This window comes from Trachypithecus francoisi, unplaced genomic scaffold (genome assembly GCF_009764315.1).
Source record: "Trachypithecus francoisi isolate TF-2019V2 unplaced genomic scaffold, Tfra_2.0 Lachesis_group10, whole genome shotgun sequence".
Classification (NCBI taxonomy): Eukaryota; Metazoa; Chordata; class Mammalia; order Primates; family Cercopithecidae; genus Trachypithecus; species Trachypithecus francoisi.
The window spans coordinates 112,024,593-112,045,656 of NW_022681455.1; the positions used below are offsets into that span (position 1 = coordinate 112,024,593).

At 48.8% G+C, this 21,064-nt stretch overlaps 1 protein-coding gene across 1 annotated transcript in view; it reads left to right on the forward strand.

Moving 5' to 3' along the window:
- ZFHX3 (zinc finger homeobox 3) overlaps positions 1–21,064 on the forward strand; it is a 265,248-nt gene that overhangs the window by 88,046 nt on the left and 156,138 nt on the right. Inside the window, exons 2-3 of the mRNA XM_033218845.1 lie at positions 1,631–4,398; positions 10,871–11,367. Coding sequence (XP_033074736.1) covers positions 1,680–4,398; positions 10,871–11,367 — 3,216 coding nt within the window. The 5' untranslated portion in view covers positions 1,631–1,679. The remainder of the gene's footprint in view (positions 1–1,630; positions 4,399–10,870; positions 11,368–21,064) is intronic.

Here is a 21,064-nt window from a genome sequence, read left to right on the forward strand (position 1 = left end):
TGTGGTTGCAAAATCTGAGGTTATAAACGGAGAGATGGGGTATGTGTTTGCATGTGTGTATTAGACATATCATAGCTTTAGTCTTCCAAAAAGTTATTTCTCCCTGAGACTTGTGGTAAACCTGCCGTCCCCATCTTTTCCCGAGGGGGAGCTGTTGACTCATTGTGCAGTCAATAATCAAGAAATGAAAAAAAGATTGAGAAGATAGGGGCTGTCGGGGAGGGAAGTAAGATCAAACCTGGCCAAAACCTTCACCAGCCGGCTATGAATGAGATGGTGGGTGGAGAAGCGGCCACATGTTCTCCAGGAGGAGCTGCAGGGGAATGGTGGCTGGGGACCTACGGTCGAAGGATCAAGGCTCTGTGAGGTGCTGAGCTGCCTGTAAGAGCAGGGCCAGACGGAATAATCACCCCTGCGATGATATTACCGCAGGAGCAGAGTGGCGGCGATCTGATGCCTCCCTCCCCAGGGACGTGAGGTCTCAGAGGGCACATTCAGCTCAGTGGCACTTTGGAGTCGGAAATGGAAAAGCCCCAGGGCTGAATGACAGCTGGTTGGGTAGCGACTAATAACTAAGAGGCAGGTGTGGAGCTGGGGCTTGCCGAGCCCAGCTGCCGTCTCGGCTTGCCGCTCAGATCCTTGATAGCAAAAACCACCAAGCACGTGGGGAACGCACTCTCTCCAGCCAGGGCCAGATAGAAGCTGCTGGAGGGGGTGTTGGCAGATCCAGAGTCTGGTCCATTCCTGCTGGAAATACCAAGCTCACGTTTTGCACCTGTGTAGTTTTAGTCTGAAGTCAGCTGAGTCACAGGCCAGGGAGCTTGACTGGTATGGGTGGAGGAGACAGGAATCTGGGGACCCATCTTTTCTGTTTCACGGTGGTCAGATTAGCACTGAGCCAGTTTTTAGATTCAATCCCCTCAGTTTTACTGCTTATAAAATGGGACTGATGCCTCCCAGACCTGGAGAGGACTTTGCGGAGTGCGTCTAGTCCTGCACGCCCTGCCCTGTGAACCTCAGGTTCCTCACTCACCTTCTTTGAACTTCTGAAACTAGAACCATGGTCAGTAAAAGCCACGGCAACTTTTCTAAATCCATGAGCGTATCCCACGCTACCATCCTTTTTCCGGGGACATTGAACCTCCCTCTTCTCAGCCCTCCTCTGTATTCCCCTGAGCCACAGACAGTGTGGGGAGCTGGTGCTGACTTTGTGTGAGCTGTCCAGAAGTGGTAGGGCTGTGGCTGTGACCTCGTGGGGGTGCTGGAGAGATGACGGGTCTGTTCTCCACTGTGGCCTGTCGAAGCTGTGCTGGCAAAGAATGGATATTCCTGCTAGTCTTCAGGAGCAGAGCGGTGACAATTCGAAGTCGAAGAGGCCTGCTCCCGGCCTTCTTTCCCCATGTCCTTTGCTCAGGCTGTTGACCCGGCCGCGCCACCCGTGTGCTGGACTGTGTGGGGCAGTGTCCCCAGGCCCGCCCTCTGTCCCGTGTCTCTGTGTTGTGGGTGTTGTGGACAGAAGCCTCTTAGAGCGCTCCGTGCGGTGGGACCTCAGCCTCGGCCCTCCTAACCTCTTTCCTTTCTCTCTCTCTTTCCCCTCTCTCCCTCCTCCCCCCTTGCCTCCGCCCTTCAGGTCCGATCCTCCGCACTGGGTGCAATGAAAGCTCCACGCAGGCTTTACCATGGAAGGCTGTGACTCGCCCGTCGTCTCGGGGAAGGACAATGGGTGCGGTATCCCTCAGCACCAGCAATGGACTGAACTCAACAGCACCCACCTCCCTGACAAACCCAGTAGCATGGAGCAGTCCACAGGCGAGAGCCACGGGCCCTTGGACAGCCTGAGGGCCCCCTTCAATGAGCGCCTTGCGGAGAGCACCGCGTCGGCCGGGCCCCCCGCCGAGCCCGCCAGCAAGGAGGTCACCTGCAACGAATGTTCGGCTTCCTTTGGCAGCCTCCAGACCTACATGGAGCACCACTGCCCCAGCACGCGCCCCCCGCCGCCCCTGAGAGAGGAGAGCGCCAGCGACACCGGTGAGGAGGGGGACGAGGAGAGTGACGTGGAGAACCTGGCCGGGGAGATCGTCTACCAGCCAGACGGCTCCGCGTACATTGTGGAGAGCCTGAGCCAGCTGACCCAGGGCGGGGGCGCCTGTGGGAGTGGCAGCGGCAGTGGGCCTCTCCCCTCGCTTTTCCTGAACTCTCTCCCTGGCGCGGGGGGCAAGCAAGGGGACCCCTCGTGTGCTGCACCCGTGTACCCGCAGATCATCAACACTTTCCACATAGCCTCATCCTTCGGGAAATGGTTTGAGGGCCCAGACCAGGCTTTCCCGAATACCTCAGCCCTGGCGGGGCTCAGCCCCGTCCTGCACAGCTTCCGCGTGTTCGACGTGCGACACAAAAGCAACAAGGATTACCTGAACAGCGACGGCTCTGCCAAAAGCTCCTGCGTATCCAAAGATGTTCCTAACAATGTGGACCTGTCCAAATTCGATGGCTTTGTGCTCTACGGCAAGAGGAAGCCCATCCTGATGTGTTTCTTGTGCAAACTCTCCTTCGGGTACGTCCGTTCGTTTGTGACCCACGCGGTGCATGACCATCGAATGACCCTGAGCGAAGACGAGCGGAAAATTCTTAGCAATAAGAACATCTCCGCTATCATCCAAGGGATCGGCAAAGACAAGGAACCCCTTGTAAGTTTTCTGGAACCAAAAAACAAGAACTTTCAACACCCTTTAGTTTCCACAGCTAACCTCATAGGCCCCGGACACAGTTTTTATGGTAAATTTAGTGGCATTCGAATGGAAGGGGAGGAAACTCTCCCAGCCGGCTCCACCGCTGGCCCCGAGCAGCCCCAGGCTGGTCTCTTGACCCCCAGCACCCTGTTGAACCTTGGCGGGCTCACCAGCTCGGTCCTGAAGACCCCCATTACCTCAGTCCCCCTGGGGCCTCTGGCTTCCAGTCCTACCAAATCCTCAGAGGGCAAGGACTCCGGGGCGGCGGAAGGAGAGAAGCAGGAAGTGGGCGGCGGGGATTGCTTCTCGGAGAAAGTAGAGCCAGCCGAAGAGGAGGCGGAGGAGGAAGAGGAGGAGGAAGAGGCGGAGGAGGAGGAGGAAGAAGAGGAGGAGGAAGAAGAGGAAGAGGAAGACGAGGGTTGCAAAGGACTCTTTCCAAGTGAGTTGGATGAGGAACTGGAGGACAGGCCTCACGAGGAGCCTGGGGCCGCAGCAGGTAGTAGCAGCAAAAAGGACCTTGCTCTCTCAAACCAAAGCATTTCTAACTCCCCCTTAATGCCTAACGTGCTCCAGACGCTGTCGAGGGGCACAGCTTCTACTAGTTCTAATTCTGCTTCTTCCTTTGTTGTCTTTGATGGTGCGAACAGGAGGAATCGTTTAAGCTTTAACAGTGAGGGCGTCAGGGCCAATGTGGCAGAGGGCGGCAGGAGGCTGGACTTCGCTGACGAAAGTGCCAATAAAGACAATGCCACAGCACCAGAACCAAATGAAAGCACAGAGGGCGACGATGGGGGCTTCGTTCCCCATCACCAGCACGCTGGCTCCCTCTGCGAGCTTGGGGTTGGGGAGTGCCCCTCGGGGAGTGGCGTGGAGTGCCCCAAATGCGACACGGTCCTGGGCTCCTCCCGCTCGCTGGGCGGTCACATGACCATGATGCATTCTCGTAACTCGTGTAAGACACTCAAGTGCCCCAAGTGCAACTGGCACTATAAGTACCAGCAGACCCTGGAGGCACACATGAAGGAGAAGCACCCGGAGCCGGGGGGCTCCTGTGTCTACTGCAAAAGCGGGCAGCCCCACCCCCGGCTGGCACGAGGCGAGAGCTACACGTGTGGTTACAAGCCTTTCCGCTGCGAGGTGTGTAACTACTCCACAACTACCAAAGGCAACCTCAGTATTCATATGCAGTCCGACAAGCATCTCAACAACATGCAGAACCTGCAAAACGGAGGCGGGGAGCAGGTCTTCAGCCACACTGCTGGGGCGGCGGCGGCCGCGGCGGCTGCGGCGGCCGCGGCAGCCAATATCAGTAGCTCCTGCGGGGCCCCCTCGCCCACCAAACCAAAAACCAAACCCACCTGGCGGTGCGAGGTGTGTGATTATGAAACCAACGTGGCCAGGAACCTCCGCATTCACATGACCAGTGAGAAGCACATGCATAACATGATGTTACTGCAGCAGAACATGACCCAGATCCAACACAACCGCCACCTGGGCCTTGGCAGCTTGCCCTCGCCCGCCGAGGCCGAGCTCTACCAATACTACCTGGCCCAGAACATGAACCTGCCCAACCTGAAGATGGACAGTGCTGCCTCGGACGCCCAGTTCATGATGAGCGGATTCCAGCTGGATCCCGCGGGGCCCATGGCCGCCATGACGCCTGCTCTAGGTGAGGATGACTACGTGTTTGTCTGTTTTCATGATAGGAATTTAACCAGGGAGAATGGTGAGTAGGGTGAGATAGTGCTGTGGATTCAGTTGACTCTGGTCTTCTTGAGTGGTTTTTGTGTAAACTGGAGTGTCTTACAATCAAGTATTTATTCTCAAGAATCCCTTGAACTCTGTGTGTGCATATGGAAAAGTTTATACATTCAAGAGAGATATGATTGTACTTTGGCTACATGGGGCTGGGATTAAAATGTGAGTGTTTCCTCTAGTTTTCTGTTCTCATTCTGTCTTTCTCTGTCTCTTTTTTCAATTTGAAAAATCACTATAATCACCCAAAACTTTGGGGTTTCATCGGATATTTACTGAAACTTACAGGAAACTATAGCTGAGGCAATCATCTCAATAAGAGGACTAGGGACAGTTATCTCTATGATTTAAATAGAGACAATCATCTCAATAATAGGAATTTGGAACCATTGTGTATGTTATTCAGATAGCCAAAGGCTGATTCTGTGCGGAGCTGGGAGCCACCCAGATAGACTTCACAAAGTTCTCTGTATATTTATGAGGACCTTGATGAAAGAGATGTGATTTTTTTTTTTCTTCTTATTTTCGGTGAGTGCTTGGTGATTAGAATAGTTGGGAATTAATTGGGAATTGAATGGCCCCAGTGGCACTGTTGTGAGGGGTGTGAGAGATGAATAAGAAGTAAGTCGTAAACATTGTCCATCAAGGAAAGTTAACTTTTAATAGTAGTTAGATCCTGGTTAGCAGAGCCTTTGTTGCCGGAAAGAATGACCTCTGCTTTAGAGAAAATGATTTGGCTCTGTCCATGCTCCCAGTCTTACCAATGAGCTTACCATATCTAGAATAGGACGGATGTGGGTGCTGAAAACTTTTGAGTTTTTACGTAGAACAAACCACAGCAACTTTGAGGATAGCTGCTGCCGCCAAAACAATCTACAGATGGGTTTCATGAGAACCCTTTGATAGCTGGGCCACTCGTGCCTCCACCCTGTATGCCTCAAACAGGATCCTGCCTGTGCCACATCCCGTGACCCTGCTAATGGACTTCGTGGGACCAGTGACAACGGCCTGAATTAAGCAATATGCCATTATTGATATGGGAATAGGTTGTTCTTGGCAACAGAGTGTCAGTGAGGACTTTTTTCCGGGATGGCTTAGATGACTGCAGAGCCAAGCCTCACCAGGTGGCAGGTGTTTTTTTGTGTAGTGTTTTAGTGCTAATTGTTGCCGATGAGTTATATTTCAAAGCGTTCCATTGGTTTTTCTTGCTATGTATTCAACTTTTAATCCTTAGTACTTTAATCTTTTCCATTTTGAAATATTTGCCCATTGATCCTTTATTACCAAATGATTTGAAGGTATTTGACCAACTGGCTAATCGTGGATGCACAAGCACCGGTCGCCTTATTTGTCCCCAGGGTGAACCATGCACGTCAGGGGATGGGCGTGAGTACTCTATGGTTTTTTTTTTAAACCAGTAGGAATTGGAAGGAGTCATAGAATCTTGGGAGGCAGATCTTGGAGCAAATCAAACATAATGGAAGTGAAATGAAGACAGAATATGGGTAGGTTCATGTTGGGTCAAAGTGGGGTTTTTTTTTTTTGAGACGGAGTCTCTCTCTGTCACCCAGGCTGGAGTGCAGTGGCGTCATCTCGGCTCACTGCAACCTCCACCTCCTGGGTTCAAGCGATTCTCCTGCCATAGCCTCCCAAGTAGGTGGATTACAGGCCCCCACCACCATGCCTGGCTAATTTTGTATTTTTAGTAGAGATGGGGCTTCACCATGTTGGCCAGGCTGGTCTCGAACTCTTGACCTCAGGTGATCCGCCCACCTTGGCCTCCCAAAGTGCTGGGATTACAGACGTGAGTCACTGTGCCCGGCCTAAAGTGAGGCTTTTTAATTATCTTGAGAACAGGTAACTAAGGCTCGCATTGAGAAGTAGAGAAATATTTCATTTTCACACCAAGTGTCTGTGAGTCTTTGGGGCATCATGCACTGTCCTGGGCATTGTGGCAGATTCAGAAGGAGCAGAAGAATGAAGCCCTGTGTTCTAGACACACATGGAAGGGCCACACCTTATTTCTTGGAGAGACTAGGACTCTTCCTCCCAAGGGATTTATCCAACTTAGTCACAAAGGGCCCTTGAATTTCCAGTGTCACTACTTGTTGGCCAAGGGGAGTCCCTGGAAACCTGTGCCTTCCTTGGGCCACGAGAACTGCTAAGAAGGTGTGAGAGCCACAAATCCTTTATGCCAGAAGCTCAAGTGGGTGTGGGGGCCATAGGAAGTGTCCAAAGGACTTGGAATTTGAGTTGTATGACCTCAGTAGGAGAAACCAACTTATGCAAATAAAAACAGCCATAACTTTCAGTTCTAGCTGTGGCTCTACTGGTTTTTGTCTTTTTTTTTTTTTCCCATAGTCCATTTATAAGATGGCTGTAGGTGTTATTAGACGTGACTGAGTTCTGAAGGGGGAAAAAAGTTTTTGTGAAATGCACTCCTCCTTACAAGGTGATTGTTCTCATACTTCCCTTGGCAGAGCCCTCTTTAGTATCATCAAACAGACACTGATTCTGGGGATGCTTCTTTTCAGAGGCCTTTGAGGAAAGGGTTGGGGCTCCTTTGCCTAGTACAGTTGGATCTGCTGCTCTTTGTAGACAGCACATTAGATTTGAGGCCTTGTGAACATCCTCCCAAACCTTCCTTTCGACTATGAAGTTTAGCATAGCACCAAGAAAGGGGTTGCTTGTGAGGGTGGCTGTGTGTTTCCCAAGTAGCCAGCCAGCCCCTGGACACCTGCACAAGGTTTAACAGCTCTCTTCATCTTCCTTTGATTCCAGAGTGTGCCTTTTAATCCATGTGCCTTCCTGATGATGTGCTGATGGGCGGGCTCACGTGTCAAGGTGTCAGTTCGAGTGTTAGAGTTAGGTGTATACCCGGAGATGGGGACCCGCTCCAACACCACGTATCCAGTGTGGCTCAAGACTAAAGACCTGCCAAATTCTTTTTTTCATTTCTTTTTTTGAGATGGAGTTTCACTCTTGTCGCCCCAGCTGGAGTGCATGATCTTGGCTCACTGTAGCCCCTGCCTCCCAGGTTCAAGCAATTCTAATGCCTCAGCCTTCCGAGTAGCTGGGATTACAGGCATGCACCACCACGCCCAGCTGATTTTTGTATTTTCAGTAGAGACGGGATTTCACCACATTGGCTAGGCTGGTCTTGAACTCGTGACCTCAGGTGATCTGCCCACCTTGGCCTCCCAAAGTGCTGGGATTACAGGTGTGAGCCACTACGCCCAGCTCCAGTTTCTTATTTATAGGGGCCCTGCTCCTAATTGTTTGTGAATTGGGTGAGATTACTCCACTTTGTGGCAGCTGAATTAGCGGATTTGCAGGATTCTAAGCCCTGGGTTTGTTTCTCTGAGGCATAGTTCTCGAAGGGAGTTTTCACTTGCCTGTCATCCTCACTCGTTTCAGTGCTCTTCTGCTTCTATCCTTTGCATTTCATTTTAAGAGCCTAGAATGCTGGCTAGGCATGGTGGCTTATGCCTGTAATCCAGCACTGTGGGAGTCCAAGGATCACTTGAACCGGGAATTTGAGACCAGTCTGGGCAACATCTCAACAACAAAAAAAATTATTTTTAAGATCAGCCAGGTGTGGTGGGGTGCACCTGTAGTCCCAGCTACCTGGGAGGCCGAGGCGGGTGGATCAGTTGAGCCTTGGTGGTCCAGAATGCAGTGAACCACTCCAGCCTGGGCAACAGTGAGATCTTGTCTCTTAAAGAGCTTAAAGTGGAAACTGGGACTTAGTTCCTCTGCTTATTCCAAGGACTTCTCATTTTCACTCAGGCATCAGCAAGTGACAGCTGAATTTCTCTTTAGAGTGATATTGATGTGCCGAGGTTCAATCTAACAAGTGGAGACGATTTGATACTTCACGTGGTTGGCATCAGAAACAAATATATGTTTGCTCCTTGTCTTACCCTCCGGGCAGTTTCTGCTTTGACTGAACACCGAATATGTTTCGTGGATGTTGCCTGGCCTTCGTCCCCGTTAAGGGATGGAGCTTTTAGGCTTTTTTTCTTTTTTTTTTCTTTCTGTTTTTCTTTCTTGTCCTAAAAAGAATGTCATAGTTATGGTTCCTCTCACCAGGGGAGATGGGAAGACAGACAACAAGCTGAAAGCTTCCTAAGCCTTCTGGAATGCATGTGCAAAAGATTTCTGTGGCTCACTAGACTGTCCGTGAGCTTCAAACACAGCTGCTGGTCTGCTTAGCAGAACCTGTACTGATCTTGTCACTCGAGGTGACTTGTGTAGCGTCAATAAGAAAATCATAAAAAAAAGAAAAAATCTTTTCTCTGATGAGCCACTGACTTGGATTCTAATCAGTTATAAAAAATAAAATAACCTTGGCCCAACCACACATAAAAGGTCAAATTTAAATATCAGTTGGGGAGGTGGGGCAGACCCAATAGCTCAAGTGCGTATGTGTTTAGGAAAGAGAAACTAGACACCAATGCCCAGCTTTCTGCTTGACCGTATACTTCTAGGAACTGGAGGGAAGGCTGCTCTCTTCAAGCCTTTCTCCTGGTAGAAATAAGCCCTTGCAGTATTAATTTACCATAGCAAATGTGAGCTTGTCCCCAGTTTATGCAGGGCAGTGATGGACTGAAAAAGACTAGGGCGGAAGAGGGAGGAAGAGATCTTCTCCCGGCCCTTTTGTGGAGATGTGGAGCTGACCCTCCTGTCTCACTGCCTGTCTTGGTCCACTTCCTGAACATGCGACAGTCCCATTCTTTTTTCACTCTTGTCTAGCACAGCAAACATTTGGGTGTCTGTGCCCTCTGCAGAGGGCTGGGCACTCTGTAGAGGTCCCGTGAGGATAAGACTGAACCCCTGTCCTGGGGAGGTGGCACCTTGATGGGGATCCCAGCTATGGTGCATTTCTGTATGTAGGTGACTGAGTGGCAAAGGGAAGGTGATAGGTCCTAGGGTAGCTCCGCATGTCACACAGGGCGGAGGCTCAGGAAAGAGAATAGGCGGCCCTACTGGGAAGACATGGGAGGGTTGGCAGCATTGACTGACGGGAGGGATATTGACCAGAGGGGAGTGGTGAGGAGTAGAGCGATTACTCCCCAAGTCTTTTTATGTTTTGTTTTGTTTTGTTTTGTTTTTGAGACAGGGTCCTGCTCTGTCACCAGGGCTGGAGCTGAGTGGCACGATCTCAGCTCACTGCAGCCTCTACCTCCAGGGCTCAAGTGATTCTCCCTTCTCAGTCCCCGAGTAGCTGGAACTACGGGCATGCACTACCATGCCTGGCTAGTTTCTGTTGTATATTTTGTACACCATGTTGCCCAGACTGGTCTCGAACTCCTAGGATCAAGTGATCTGCCTGCCTTGGCCTCCTGAAGTGCTTGGATTAGGTGCGTGAGACGCTGCGTCCAGCCCCACTCCCCAGATCTTTGCTTTAGAGAGGCACTCTCCAACCCAGGTGTCACTCACCGCCACATAGCTTCCTAAATTTAAATAACATTAAAAATTCAGTTCCTTAGTTGCACTACCCATATTTCAGGTATTTATTAGTCACATGTAGCCAGTGACTGCTGCACCAGACGACGCAGCCATAGATTGTTCTCAAGGTGGCAGAAAGTCATGTTGGTCACTGCCACCTCAGATACATTCTGGGCCCAATTCTGGTTCCCCATGAAGGCTTGGTATATTAAGATTGCAGCTGTAACGCATTTCCGATTTTGGAAGGTCTGTGGTGTGAGATTCTTTTACATCCAGTGAATGATACATATTTCTATCTTTTCTTGGATCTTAGAGAGGGTATAAATTGAAATATTAAAGAGGTGGCTGGGCACGGTAGCTCATGCCTGTCATTCCAGTACTTTGGGAGGCCGAGGCAGGTGGATCAACTGAGATCAGAGTTCAAGACCAGCCTGGCCAACATGGTGAAACCCCATCTCTACTAAAAAAGACAAAAATTAGCTGGTCTTGGTGGTGGATGCCTGTAATCCCAGCTACTCAGGAGGCTGAGGCAGGAGAATCGCTTGAACCCGGGAGGCGGAGGTTGCTGTGAGCTGAGATCGTGCCACTGCACTCCAGCCTGAGCAACACAGAGCAAGACTCCATCTTGGAGGAAAAAAAAGAAAAGGAAATATTAAAGAGGCAATGGCTCCTAGCTTTTCTAGGTGTTCTTTTCCTAAAGAAAGAAAATACGAAACCTGCCAGAAATCTCAGAATGTCCACAGGAAAGATCGAAACACATCAGGTTGACTACGTTTGTTTGCTTGTTTTCCAGCCAGTAACCCTTTGCAACCCTTGAAATGTGATCTTTTCCTTTTGGACCCCAGTTGAGGGTGGCGGAGGGCTGGGGGGTGCCTCAGCTGTGGCCGTGACCACGAGCCTGGTCTCTGACTCTCTCCTTCTCTCCTTCCTCGCAGTGGGCGGTGAGATCCCCCTAGACATGCGGCTCGGGGGCGGGCAGCTGGTGTCAGAGGAGCTGATGAACCTGGGCGAGAGCTTCATCCAGACCAACGACCCGTCGCTGAAGCTCTTCCAGTGTGCCGTCTGCAACAAGTTCACGACGGACAACCTGGACATGCTGGGCCTGCACATGAACGTGGAGCGCAGCCTGTCGGAGGACGAGTGGAAGGCGGTGATGGGGGACTCGTACCAGTGCAAGCTCTGCCGCTACAACACCCAGCTCAAGGCCAACTTCCAGCTGCACTGCAAGACAGACAAGCACGTGCAGAAGTACCAGCTGGTGGCCCACATCAAGGAGGGCGGCAAGGCCAACGAGTGGAGGCTCAAGTGTGTGGCCATCGGCAACCCCGTGCACCTCAAGTGCAATGCCTGTGACTACTACACCAACAGCCTGGAGAAGCTGCGGCTGCACACGGTCAACTCCAGGCACGAGGCCAGCCTGAAGTTGTACAAGGTAAGGCCCAGCTCCTTATGGCTCAGGCGCCCTTTCTGAAAGGAGAGGGTTGCGCACTGGGGAGTTAGGGAGCACTGGGGAGGAGTCGGACCGTCTCTGGCATGGCCTGGGTGGCTGTTGGTTGGGAACCTGGAATGGAGAGGAGAGTCGGCAGTGTCCACTTTGTCACCAGATGGAAACGTGACAGGTTCAGTGAGTAGCTTGAGTAGCTGAAGGTTCTCTTTTTGGATGCCCAATTTGGGGGCAGGTTTTGTTGACAGCACCTCTAGAGTTGGTTCTTTTCTTTCTTACACGGACTCTTTTGCATCCTCTGCTTCTGTGGTTTCCCTCTCTCCTTTAGGCTCTCTGTTCTCCTTTTCCATCTCTTTATTCCTTTTTTTTTTTTTTCCTATTTCTCCTTTCCTGGATGCTCCTGGGGTATTTTGTTCCTCCCTTCCTTCTTTCATCCATCCATCATCCCACCAACAAATATACACTGGGTACCTTCTTAATGCCAGGTACTGTTCTGGGCATGTGTCCACGTCAGTGCATGAAACTGACCAAAAAAAAAAAAAAGCCCTGCCCTCATAGAGCTTCCATTCTTTTAGCAGGAGATGGGTGAGAAATGATGAATAAATTATGTAGCAGGCTAGAAGGTGCTAAATGCTGTGGGGAAAATGGGGTCCATAAGGGGCCTTTTTTGTCCCCCCCCCCCCCCCCCCCCGCTTTTGTGCTTCCTGGGTTCTGTGTCCTCTTTCTCTTCCTTATACTTTTTCTTCCTCTTCCTGAGCTTCTCCCATCCTCCCCCATCCTCCCCCTTTCCCTTTGTCTCCTCTCCTCTTCCCTCTTTCCTGTCCATTTATTCTTTCTGTCCCCCCCCCACTCTTTCCCCCAGCCCTTCCCTGTACTCCATAGATGGTAACCGAGGAGGAGGTGCTCCGGACACTGTAAATAGTCCTTTCACTTGCACGGCAGAATTGCTCCAGACGTCTCTATTGATTTTCACTGGACTTAAAGCCTCACCTTTTTCTCTAATCATCCCATAATGGCTTTAGTATGAACAATCAGGTACAAATCGCCATAAATCTCCCCGGCCTCATCCCACACACCTTCCACTCCCTCACTCTCTCTTTTCATTTTGCTCACTCCCATGATCAGCTTCTCCTACCTTTCACACTGTTTCTCACGTCTTTGGGCTCATGAGTGTTTGGTTTCTACTGGCTCTGAGCTAGTTGAGTCCCTGCTCTACTCAGCATGATTTTAAATGGAGATTCCACATAAGGAAGGCTTCTAGTCTTTTCCCCATGTCAGCCTCTGCTGGGATTGATAATTGTACTTCATTTGACAGTTGCTCCTTCTCAGGGTGTGGGGAGGCCTGGTTAACGCAGTGCTTAAGAAAGCACTTTAGGGAAAGGAGGAGAAAGCAGGAATGAGGTAGAGGGGATAGAATGTTCTGGAATTGACTGTGGACTCAGCTATGGTGCAGTGAGGAAGGTCTGGACACCAGGCAGCCAATCCCCTTATCTCAAATAAGCAAGAACCTTGCTGGACTGGCTTAGTTTTGTGCCACCATTAAAAGAAAAAAGCTCTTTGCAGTCAGTTTAAATTGGAGGTCTGAACTGGCCACAGGATGGTGCCGACGTGGTCAAGAAAACCTGATAGAAAAACCAGTGGAAAAAAGAATTTCCAAAGGACCCAACTGAGTAAAATTTGTACAAAGGACTTGGCGTGGCCATTGAAGGTTGCATGCAACTTTGATGAAGGTCGTTTAGAGGTGGCACGAAGCTGGCCTCTTGCATCCAAGGAAAAAATTGCCTTTTAGATTCTAAAATGCACACGGTGGCGATTAACTCTCACGCTGCATCCTCTGTGTGGCTGAAGTCTTGAATAAGAGTCTATCAGGCACTTGACTTTGCTTCTAACGAGCCTGGAACTTGGAAGATTTGCTGAGAACATCCTGTTTTGGTCCCCAAACCATGTCCGCGATCACACCCAGAGAGTCAGGGTGAGGTGTGGACGGAAGAGATGCGGTTTATTTGTGTGTTTCTGCACTGCTAGCCTGTCATCCTGGGACTTTTTTCTCATTTCTTTTTTAAGGTAGAGGAAACTTGCTCAAAAAGATGGCATGGGTAGAAGGGTCCTGAGTGTTGGGATGCAGGGTAGAACGTGGACCCAGCACCCGAAGGAGAGATCCCGAAATGGTGCATCTGGCCGGCACATCCCCGGGGTGACCAGCCCCTGAGATTCAGGGCAGAATTGCCTCCGTCAGGAGCCAAAGGTCGTTAGTCTAGTCTCATTAGTCCTTGGGTAATGAATGGCCCTGTGCCTGCCTGGGCTCCGCCACAGGGCGGGGAGCTCTCCCGCTCACTCCTGAATGACACCACTGGGATTATCATTCCAGTGCTCACCCTGAGCCCTTTGGTCCCTCAGTACGACTAAGATCAAACTTCTCTTGCCGCTAAGAGGGGCTCCCTCTCATAAGGTTTCATCATTCCATGAATTTAGGGTAGGGATTGGAGGTGGTTTGAGAGTCACTTTTTCTCTAGGCCCTGGTGTGGCCTGTAGTAAATGGAGATTGATTGCATGTTATTTTTCCTCTTGCTAATGTAATCCATTAGCCCGGCACATGCATAATCAGTTTAGAGCACAGTTAACTGGATGTAATCGAGTTCTTTACTGTCTGCTAGAGAAACCGCTCCAGATGCGGCTGACCCGGGAAGCTGACCGGGCTTCTCACACACAACCCTCCTTACTCACCCCTTCCCCACCCCACCCTGTCCCGGTTCCCTGGCACATTATTCATGATCAGCCAGGGCGGCTCTCCAAAGCTGCCCTCCGCGGCACCTAGTGAAGTGGCGGTGATGTATGTGGCTTCCCGGTGGCCCTCCCAGCCCTCTCTTTCAGCCTAGGCTTTTATTCTCCTCCTGTTCCTTTTTCATGTTGAAGGAGACAGAGCTGCATTCTCAGGAGATTGAAGCAGTGGCATGGCTTTTGGTTTGTCGTCTGACCTCACCCTGGGCGGGAGTCACTGTCCTTGCTGTCATACATGCTAGTGCATAGATTGCTATGTTAAGAGGGAACTTTCTGAAAGTGTGAGATAATTTTTAATCCAGAAATGTGAGAGGGTTGTGCTAATCTACAAAATTTGATGGTATTGTCTTTGTTGCCTGGAATGGTATAGTTTTGATTTTTGTGTGATACTAATTTATAAATCAGGATTAGGTTCAGCCTGTTTTTCTTCTGCACCTCCTGGAAGTAGAGTGGAGTGGGGGAAGGCTGCAGGGCCCGAGGCATCTGAGGGAAGCCCCCTTACCTTGTCTCTGGGCCCCAAGTTACTTCTGCAAAGTGCTCCTGATTGAAATCCTTGGGATCTTTTGGGCTGAAGCAGTGGCAGGCTCTGGCCCAGCCCCTAGTGCTCACATGTCCATGTCCTGACACTTACCATCTTGGGATCCCTGTGATTGGCTGACATAGCAAGAAGCCCAGAGACTCCAGTGAAGCTTGGAGACTGGGCTCTTTCTGTCCTTAGTGACCCATTTGAGCCAGAATGGAAAAGGTACTTGTCTCTCACTGGGGCTGAGCTCCAGCTTCCTTAATTCCTCATCCTTCTGCTTTCACATGTAAATGTATCACTCTTTTCTCAGAGGACTACACCTTGGCCCCCTCTCAATGTTCTCCACCTATAGAGATAGATGTGGGTGCCCTCGCTCCTCAGAACTAGGAGAGCAGCTGTCACTGACACATGCTTGCTCTCTGCCCTTTCCCACGGCTAGTGTAGAGCCTGCATCTGAGCCATGTCGGTTCAGAGCTGGCACGAGCTCTTCCACGTTTATCTTGCATTCCCAGCCTAGTGACGTCCATGGTGAGCTCTCTGAAATGTGTGCTGCTTTCTGCCTGGAGGAGGAGGGGCCACAGAAAGGGCAGTTGGAAATCAGTGCACACTCCCACCAGCTCCCAGAATCTGTTTTTCACTTTGATGTTTTTCTTCACCTGAGAGTCACTGGAATGGAAATCTGTCAACTTTAGCAGATAGATTAAGGCCCCACCAGAATCTGTTACTCAGAACAGTTTCCAGCTGGGGTTCCTTTGACTGGGCCAAGACTGAAGGTTTCCTATTCATCTTAAATTCTATACGAAGAGGGTTGTCTACCATGGTGTTGGGTCTGGACCACATGTGAGCTGCCGTGTGTCAACGGGGCACACAAGAGAGGAGAAGCCAGTGTCCAAGCCAACTCTGCTTGGCCTGAAGTAGGAGGCAGAATGTGGTATTGATTCATGCACATGGCCAGATTCTCCACATAGAGGACGTCTGCTCATGCCATTCTAGGAGGATTGGGCAGTATGGGAGGATGTAAGAAAACCTCCATCAGACTTGCATTGCTTTAGAACCCATCTTCTCAGTTCTTTCCCTGATGCATAAGAAACTCATTGGGACTCACATTTCCAGCAGGGCCATAAAAGCATTGTATGGTAGACGGGCATATCAGACGATGTAGGCGAAGTCAGACAGTGATCTGGTTTGAAATTTGCATTCTTGGTGCTCCTCTGTGGGGGTCTTAGGAAGACAGCCGCACACTTTACGTCTGTAGGTGGTGCCTGGAGGCATTTGCCTTCCACTGAGAGCAAAAAGCATACATCCTTGGGGGAGTGTCCCCTTCCTCCCTCCCGTGCTGCTTTCCCAGCTTGGCTGTGTGTTTGAAGCTCTGGGGAAAGTGTCATATGGTTCGCATCGGGATTCTGGAGCCAGTTTGCTCAAACCTTGTTTTCTCGTTATTAGACTATTTTGTTTTGTTTTGTTTTGTTTTAAGTACATACTTCCACCACCTTTCCTCCCTGCCTTGGTGCCTTCAACCAAAAAATGAAAGGAAAGAAATGTTTTTCTGCAGGTGATTTAGAAGGTGTGAAAGGCCAGATGTTTTGGTGAATTTTAGCGGATTTCACCCTCATGCTCTCCTTCTCCTGGAGCCACTGGAGGCCTGAGGTTCATTTCCATGGCTTGATGGTCGGTGCTGGTGGGACATGGGTCTCTGCAGCTGGGCTGGGAGGCTGCACATGGACCTGATGGGTCCTCGCTGAGAGCCTGGGCTGACTCTGACAGCTCTTGTGGCCACCAGTTAACTTCAGGGGGACTCCAGGAAGATGGAAAGACCAAGTATTTTGGGGGGCAGGGCTTGTGCTAGGACCAAGTTCATCCATCACTGCTGTGGGAACGTATGGCTCATGGTTCACCAGTGGTGTGCAGCATGAAAGCTGGGTACCCTGCTGGGAGGTCTCTTGTTCTTTCCGCCTTCCAGAAGCATCCCACCTATCTTGATCCACATTCCTCCAATCGGTTGTGTTTCACACTCTCAGCTGATGGCTTTAGGCACAAGTTTTGTGTGGGCCACTCTGGTTATAGCATTTTACACACCCTCATGTCAAGAAGGTCAGGTCAGTGTTCTCTTTTGACTCCACGCTTTTAGACACCACATAATGGAACTGAAATCTTATTAGATGTGCCTGTTGGTAAAAAAAAAGTTCAGTACTTGAAAACCACTTGTTGAAAAACCAGTTTTGCAACCATTAACCATAGCACTTTTATTCTCATTTTTTCTAAATGTTTTTAGTTTTTTTCTCTGTCTCTCTTTTCTGAGTCCTTTTTGTGGATAGTAAAGAACTGACCGACCCTTTTAGAATAGTATTGTATTCTTAATTATTTCTTACAAGGTTAGCATTCCATGTTTACCTCAAATGTAAGCTAGTAATAAAATGTGGATTCCCTATTTCTTAGTTAAAGTAATATGAGTAGTTCATGTTCACTGTAAAAAAATTGGAAAAATCCAGGAATAAAAAAGAAAGTATCTGGTTAATCCTACAATGTGATGGATTTTTATTTTTATTTTTATTTTTGCATGTAACATAGGAATTTTACAAAATTGAAATGACATTGTGTAATACCTGAGACCTTTTTTACATCTTTAAATATTTTCCAATGATTTTTAAAGTGGATGTCTTTTGTGTACTTTCTGACTTTACTGTCCAGAGGCAAACCCACTGTTACATGTAGTTGATATTTTGTGCTCTTTTCTGTGCTTCTATAGATGAAAACGTGTGTGTGTATGTATCTGTACACACACACATACTGTTCATTTTTAAAAATCTTTGTAGACACATGCTGTGCTTTCAATTTTGTTTTGTTTTGTTTTTTGAGACAGAGTCTCACTCTGACGCTCACACAGGAGTGCAGTGGCCTGATCTTGGCTGGCTGCAACATCTGCTTCCCAGGCTCAAGCGATTCTCCCACCTCAGCTTCCCAAGTAGCTGGGACCACAGGGGCACACCACCACACCAGCTGATTTTTTGTATTCTTCATAGAGACGGGATTTCGACATTTTGCCTAGGCTGGTCTTGAACCCCTGGGCTCAAGCACGATCCTCCCACCTTGGCCTCCCAAAGTGTCAGTTTGTTTTATTCAGGAAACTCTTTTAGGTCAGTACATATAGATACTTTTTATGCAAATCATTTTAGGTCGGTACATGTAGATGCAGTCGCTCTTTTTTTTTTTTTGAGACGGAGTCTCGTTCTGTCGCCCAGGCTGGAATGCAGTGGCCGGATCTCAGCTCACTGCAAGTTCCACCTTCTGGGTTCACGCCATTCTCCTGCCTCAGCCTCCCCAGTAGCTGGGACTACAGGCGCCTGCCACCTCGCCCGGCTAGTTTTTTTTGTATTTTTTAGTAGAGACGGGGTTTCACCGTGTTAGCCAGGATGGTCTCGATCTCCTGACCTTGTGATCCACCTGTCTCGGCCTCCGAAAGTGCTGGGATTACAGGCTTGAGCCACCATGCCTTTTTAATGGCTATATAGTATTTCCTTTATTATCCAGTCCCTTTGTGATATACTTTGAGCTTATGTGCAAGGTTTGGATACTGCAGATAATGAGCTAGGAACGTGATTCTCTACACACACCATGAAGGGGGATTGTTGGGCCCCAGGACCTAATGCCAGTCGATGCAGCACTTCCCAGAGGCCTTTTTGAAAGCAGGTGGCCATGTCATCCTCCCCTGTTAGGTGATGGCCAGACTCCCATGCAGTGACGGACACGGTGTTGTTGTTTTTCTATTTTCATTGTCAGATTGACAACATTGTTCTAATGTAAGTCCCTTTTCATTGTTCTAATGTGGGTAGATGGGGGAACATTTTTTTGTCATGCAGTTCTTCGTTTTGTTTTGTTTTTTTTTTTTTTGTTTTTTTTTTTTTTTTTTTTGAGACTGGATCTCACTCTTGTCTATAGTTCAGTGGCTTGTCTATAGTTCTTGGCTATAGTTCAGTGGCGTGATCTCAGCTCACTGCAAGCTCCACCTTCTGGGTTCACGCCATTCTCCTGCCTCAGCCTCCCCAGTAGCTGGGACTACAGGCGCCTGCCACCTCGCCCGGCTAGTTTTTTTTTTTTTTGTATTTTTAGTAGAGACGGGGTTCACCGTGTTAGCCAGGATGGTCTCGATCTCCTGACCTTGTGATCCACCTGTCTCGGCCTCCGAAAGTGCTGGGATTACAGGCTTGAGCCACCATGCCTTTTTAATGGCTATATAGTATTTCCTTTATTATCCAGTCCCTTTGTGATATACTTTGAGCTTATGTGCAAGGTTTGGATACTGCAGATAATGAGCTAGGAACGTGATTCTCTACACACACCATGAAGGGGGATTGTTGGGCCCCAGGACCTAATGCCAGTCGATGCAGCACTTCCCAGAGGCCTTTTTGAAAGCAGGTGGCCATGTCATCCTCCCCTGTTAGGTGATGGCCAGACTCCCATGCAGTGACGGACACGGTGTTGTTGTTTTTCATTTTCATTGTCAGATTGACAACATTGTTCTAATGTAAGTCCCTTTTCATTGTTCTAATGTGGGTAGATGGGGGAACATTTTTTTGTCATGCAGTTCTTCGTTTTTGTTTTTGTTTTTTGAGACTGGATCTCACTCTTGTCTATAGTTCAGTGGCTTGTCTATAGTTCTTGGCTATAGTTCTTGGCTATAGTTCTTGGCTATAGTTCAGTGGCGTGATCTCAGCTCACTGCAACCTCTGCCTCCTGGGTTCAAGTGATTCTCGTGCCTCAACCTCCCGTGTAGTTGGGATTACAGGTGCCCGCTATCACACCCGCTAACTTTTGTATTTTTAGTAGAGATGGGATTTTGCTGTGTTGGCCAGGCTGGTCTCAAACTCCTGACCTTGAGTGATCCACCCGCCTTGGCCTCCCAGAGTGCTGAGATTACAGGTGTGAGCCACCACGCCTGGCCCTATTTGTGACTTTTGAGGAATATATTTTGTGTATAGCTGTAAGACTATGCTTTTGTATACAGTGTGATTTAGGACTCTTTATTTTCCTTCAAATTCAATGGCTAGCTGTACGGCGATTGCTTAAATAACCAGCCTTTCCTAGCTGGTGTGCAAAGCTGTCTCTCATTCTCCATTCTCTTACATCTTGCAGAGCCTCTTGTGAATGATCCACAGATTTAGGTAAATCAGAACGTATTTACGGAATTCTGTCATTGGAGACACTGTGGAACAAGAAGAAGGGACAGAAAGGCCTGGCTTTCTTTCCTGGCATTTGGAATCTGTGGACCAAACGCCTTCCTCTCGCCTTTTCCTATTTCTCTCTGGCATATTCCCCAAAAGAAAATTTCTTAGATTGGTTTGCCTTCATTAAACTCTCCAGGATGAGGGAGTTTCCAAAAGAAACAGAGTCTTCAAAGAGGAGCTGGATTTTTAAGGCACCTTAATGGAGACTGTGGATCTCACCATTTATCTTTAGAAAGGGATCAGGAATAAATTCTGAAAGCCATGGAAGTTCCCTTTCCTGAAGTTCTTGTGTAAATAGCATATAGATTTCATGACTGTGTCTACATATTTCCAATGTGAACTGTTTTCAGGTACTGGTTACAAGTCTTTTTTTGGATTCCAAAGGTATACCATGGCCCCTGACAGCCTGAGCAGCAAGGAGGTCTAATTTCAGAAAATCTAATAGCTACCAGTTTGTGAAAATATTTATGAATCCCCTTGATTCTCTGCTTAGAAAGTTCTGGACCTTCTTATGAGAGAGAAATCTCAAACTTTCAGTCCCTTCACCCACCCTCCACCCATCCAGAGGAATAAGTCACACCGTGGAATTCTTTGCATGAATGACATCTGCCGTCTTAGGGGTGGTCTGTAACCCTTAGGAGAATTTTGTGCAAATATTCCATTGCTTCTGCATTCCCAAATAACGCGTTATGTTACGGTTGTTTTAGGTAAACACACTCTGGCAGGAAAGCCAGTATGGCAGGTGCCACATAATGGGGCAAAGGTGTGAACTCAATGTTGAATTCTTTCAGCTTGCTGAGGACTTGGACTAAAAGGGCAAATTTGAATACATCTAGTCCCAACAGGTGTTTCTGGGTTTTTTTTGTTTTGTTTTGAAAGGGAAATCGTAAGGGAACAATTAGGCATTGTCAGGAACATTGTCAGGAAAAGGCAAGAGTTTTTAAATAATTATATGATCCACCTGAACCATGTTCTTTATTGTGTTTTACACATAAGTTGAAACTGTAAATACTAGTAAGTGTAGGATGGGAAAGGCTGTTGCTGTGCAAACCATTTTGGTAGTATTGAGTAAGTGTATATTTAATGCTTAACAAAAATTGATTTTTAGCACGTAAAGCAGCCGGGATGTAGGATGAAAGTGAACATTTTCTAATGGCAGAAA